The 2,372-nt window shown below is 63.5% G+C and overlaps 1 protein-coding gene across 1 annotated transcript; it reads left to right on the forward strand.

Annotated features, from left to right (window-relative positions):
* The first annotated feature begins 1 nt into the window (after position 1).
* On the forward strand, positions 2-1,964 carry H696_02870 (arf/Sar family, other). The gene is made up of 4 exons (XM_009496762.1): positions 2-235; positions 613-768; positions 910-1,300; positions 1,589-1,964. The coding sequence occupies exons 1-4, from the start codon at positions 46-48 to the stop codon at positions 1,596-1,598; spliced, it is 747 nt and encodes a 248-aa protein (XP_009495037.1). The 5' UTR covers positions 2-45; the 3' UTR covers positions 1,599-1,964.
* The last annotated feature ends 408 nt before the right edge of the window (positions 1,965-2,372 follow it).

Raw genomic sequence — 2,372 nt, forward strand, 5'->3', positions numbered from 1 at the left:
GGGGGGGCGGGGGGGGAGGGGAGCGAGCAGACCGAGGGGCTGTTGATGTGTCCGCGGGGCTCTGCGTGTCCCTTCCCCCGGGACGAAACGAAGGTTCTCCCCCGTTCCATTCAAAGAGGGGCACCTCCGCGTCTGTTGCCGGGGCAACCTGCCCATCAGCTTCTCTTTGGTTCTTTGCGTGTCGCCCCCCCAGCGCCACCTTTTTGCCTTCTCCCCCCCAGCTGTCCCTGTGTTTGTGCGCCCCTCCCCTCCTCCTTACCTCCTTGTGCGCTGCGGTCCCCCGTTCACACGCACACACACACACATGCACACGCCCTCTCTCCCCCTCCACCACCTTCATGTCTTGCCTCGCTCTTTTTTGTCTTGCCCCCCCCCATTGCCTCAGCATTCGCGCTTTGGTGTTGCCCCCTCTGCTCCCCCGCCTGCTCCCCTCCTCCCTCCTCCTTCCCCCTCGATGCATTCCTGCTCGGTTTCTCCTCCTCTCTCTCTCTCTCCCCCCTCTCCCGCCCGCCCGCCCGTCGCTCTTGCACCTCCCCCTCCCCCTCCCGGTCCCGCTCCCTTCCGCCCTCACTGACACCCTGCCGTGTTCTTCCTCTTGCTCCCTGCCTCCAGCCCTCAAAATGGGTCTCGCCTTTTCTCGCCTCTTTTCTGGCCTCTTCGGCCGGAAGGAAATGCGCATCCTGATGGTCGGTCTCGATGCTGCCGGTAAGACCACCATTCTCTACAAGCTCAAGCTCGGTGAGATTGTCACCACCATTCCCACCATTGGTTCGTTTCCTCCTTCCCACCCCCCCCTTGTGCTTCATGCGGCCTTCTCTTGGCCCCGTAACCTGGGCCCGTCCATTCCCATCGCCGGCTTGCTGACTCCCCCTCCCCTCCCTCCTCCTCCCCCCCCACCACCACGTCCAGGTTTCAACGTCGAGACCGTCGAGTACAAGAACATCAGCTTCACCGTGTGGGATGTCGGTGGTCAGGACAAGATCCGCCCCCTCTGGCGCCACTACTACCAGAACACCCAGGGTATCATCTTCGTCGTGGACTCCAACGATCGCGAGCGTATCGCCGAGGCCCGTGACGAGCTTGCCCGCATGCTGAACGAGGACGAGCTCCGCAACGCCCTGCTCCTGGTCTTCGCCAACAAGCAGGATATGCCCAACGCCATGGTCGTCCAGGAGGTCACCGAGCGGCTCGGTCTCTCCAGCCTGCGCAACCGCGCCTGGTACATTCAGGCCACCTGCGCCACCACCGGTGACGGTCTCTACGAGGGTCTCGAGTGGCTCTCCAACAGCATCGGCAAGAAGTGCGTTCTCTCTCTCTCTCTCTCCCCCCTCCCCCCTCTGCTGCCGGTGATATCCCCTCCTCTCCCCGCTCCCTGGCGCTGCCTTCTGCCGGTCCCGCGCGCTTTGTCCATGTTTTCGCTCCTGCTCGCTCGCGTGCCTTCTCCCTGTTCCTAACGACCGACTCTCTCCCCGCTTGAACTCCCTTCCTTCCCCCCGGCCTGCGGTGCTTTTTTGTGCTACTGCTCCCTCTCTCTCCCTCTTCTTTGTTCCCCCTTTCTCCCCCCCCCCCTGCCCCAATCGCGCGACAGTGCTTCTTAAAGTAACTCGCCTGCTTTGCCGTGCGCTGTACAGCGTTCCTCTCAGACCGCTGTGGTTCGCACTCCGGACGTCAATAGACCACAGCTATTTTCCCTCTTCCCCTCCTTTTCCTCTGCTGTCGCGCGTTGTCGTCGTCGGCAGTCGGCGGCGCCCCGCCCGGGCGCGCCACACCCCCTCCTCCGCCCTCCCTTCCGCGCCGGACTCACCCTCCCCCGATGTGCCCCCCCCCCGCTCTCTCCGCCCATTGCGCGCAGTGTACATGTCGCTCGCGCCATTTTGACATGCACACACACGCGCGCGCACGCATGTGCAAAGGCGCGTAAAGCATCCGCGCTGTCATGTCCATGTGTGTGTGTGTGTGTGTGTGTCTTGGTCTGTGTCCATGACGATACGGCGCACAGAGGCAAGGCAGAGCGAGGGCACGCGATCTGCTGCCAGCATCCGGGGAGACCATGATGCGCCGCGCTTTTTATCGGGATCTGCTGGGCAAAAGAGGGCAATGTGTTTGTGCTCGGGCTTTGCCACGTCTGTCGCCGGCCTTTCTGCTTGGACTCCTTCTCCTCCTCCTCCTCGTCCACAGCGCAGGCCAATGCGCACAGCGCGCTTTTCCTCCTGTTCTCCTCGCTTTCTCTCTCCCTCCACCGGGGACTCATCCTCCCTTTTGTTCCCCCGCGCCCCTCCCTTCCCCTGTTCCCTTGTTCCGGAGGTGGGTTGCTACTTTGGGCGATCGCGCCGGGCCGCGAATCCTGCTTCTTCCCCCCCCCCCCACCCCCC

The sequence above is a fragment of the Fonticula alba genome (genome assembly GCF_000388065.1).
Source record: "Fonticula alba strain ATCC 38817 unplaced genomic scaffold supercont2.4, whole genome shotgun sequence".
Taxonomy (NCBI): Eukaryota; order Rotosphaerida; family Fonticulaceae; genus Fonticula; species Fonticula alba.

Bases quoted from the DNA above. Each gene is read 5' to 3' on its own strand.
- H696_02870 (XM_009496762.1), top strand. From the start codon at position 46: ATGTGTCCGCGGGGCTCTGCGTGTCCCTTCCCCCGGGACGAAACGAAG. The intron at 236-612 runs GTGCGCCCCTCC...CCCTGCCTCCAG, and splicing joins CCCCAGCTGTCCCTGTGTTT to CCCTCAAAATGGGTCTCGCC. The intron at 769-909 runs GTTCGTTTCCTC...CACCACGTCCAG, and splicing joins CACCACCATTCCCACCATTG to GTTTCAACGTCGAGACCGTC.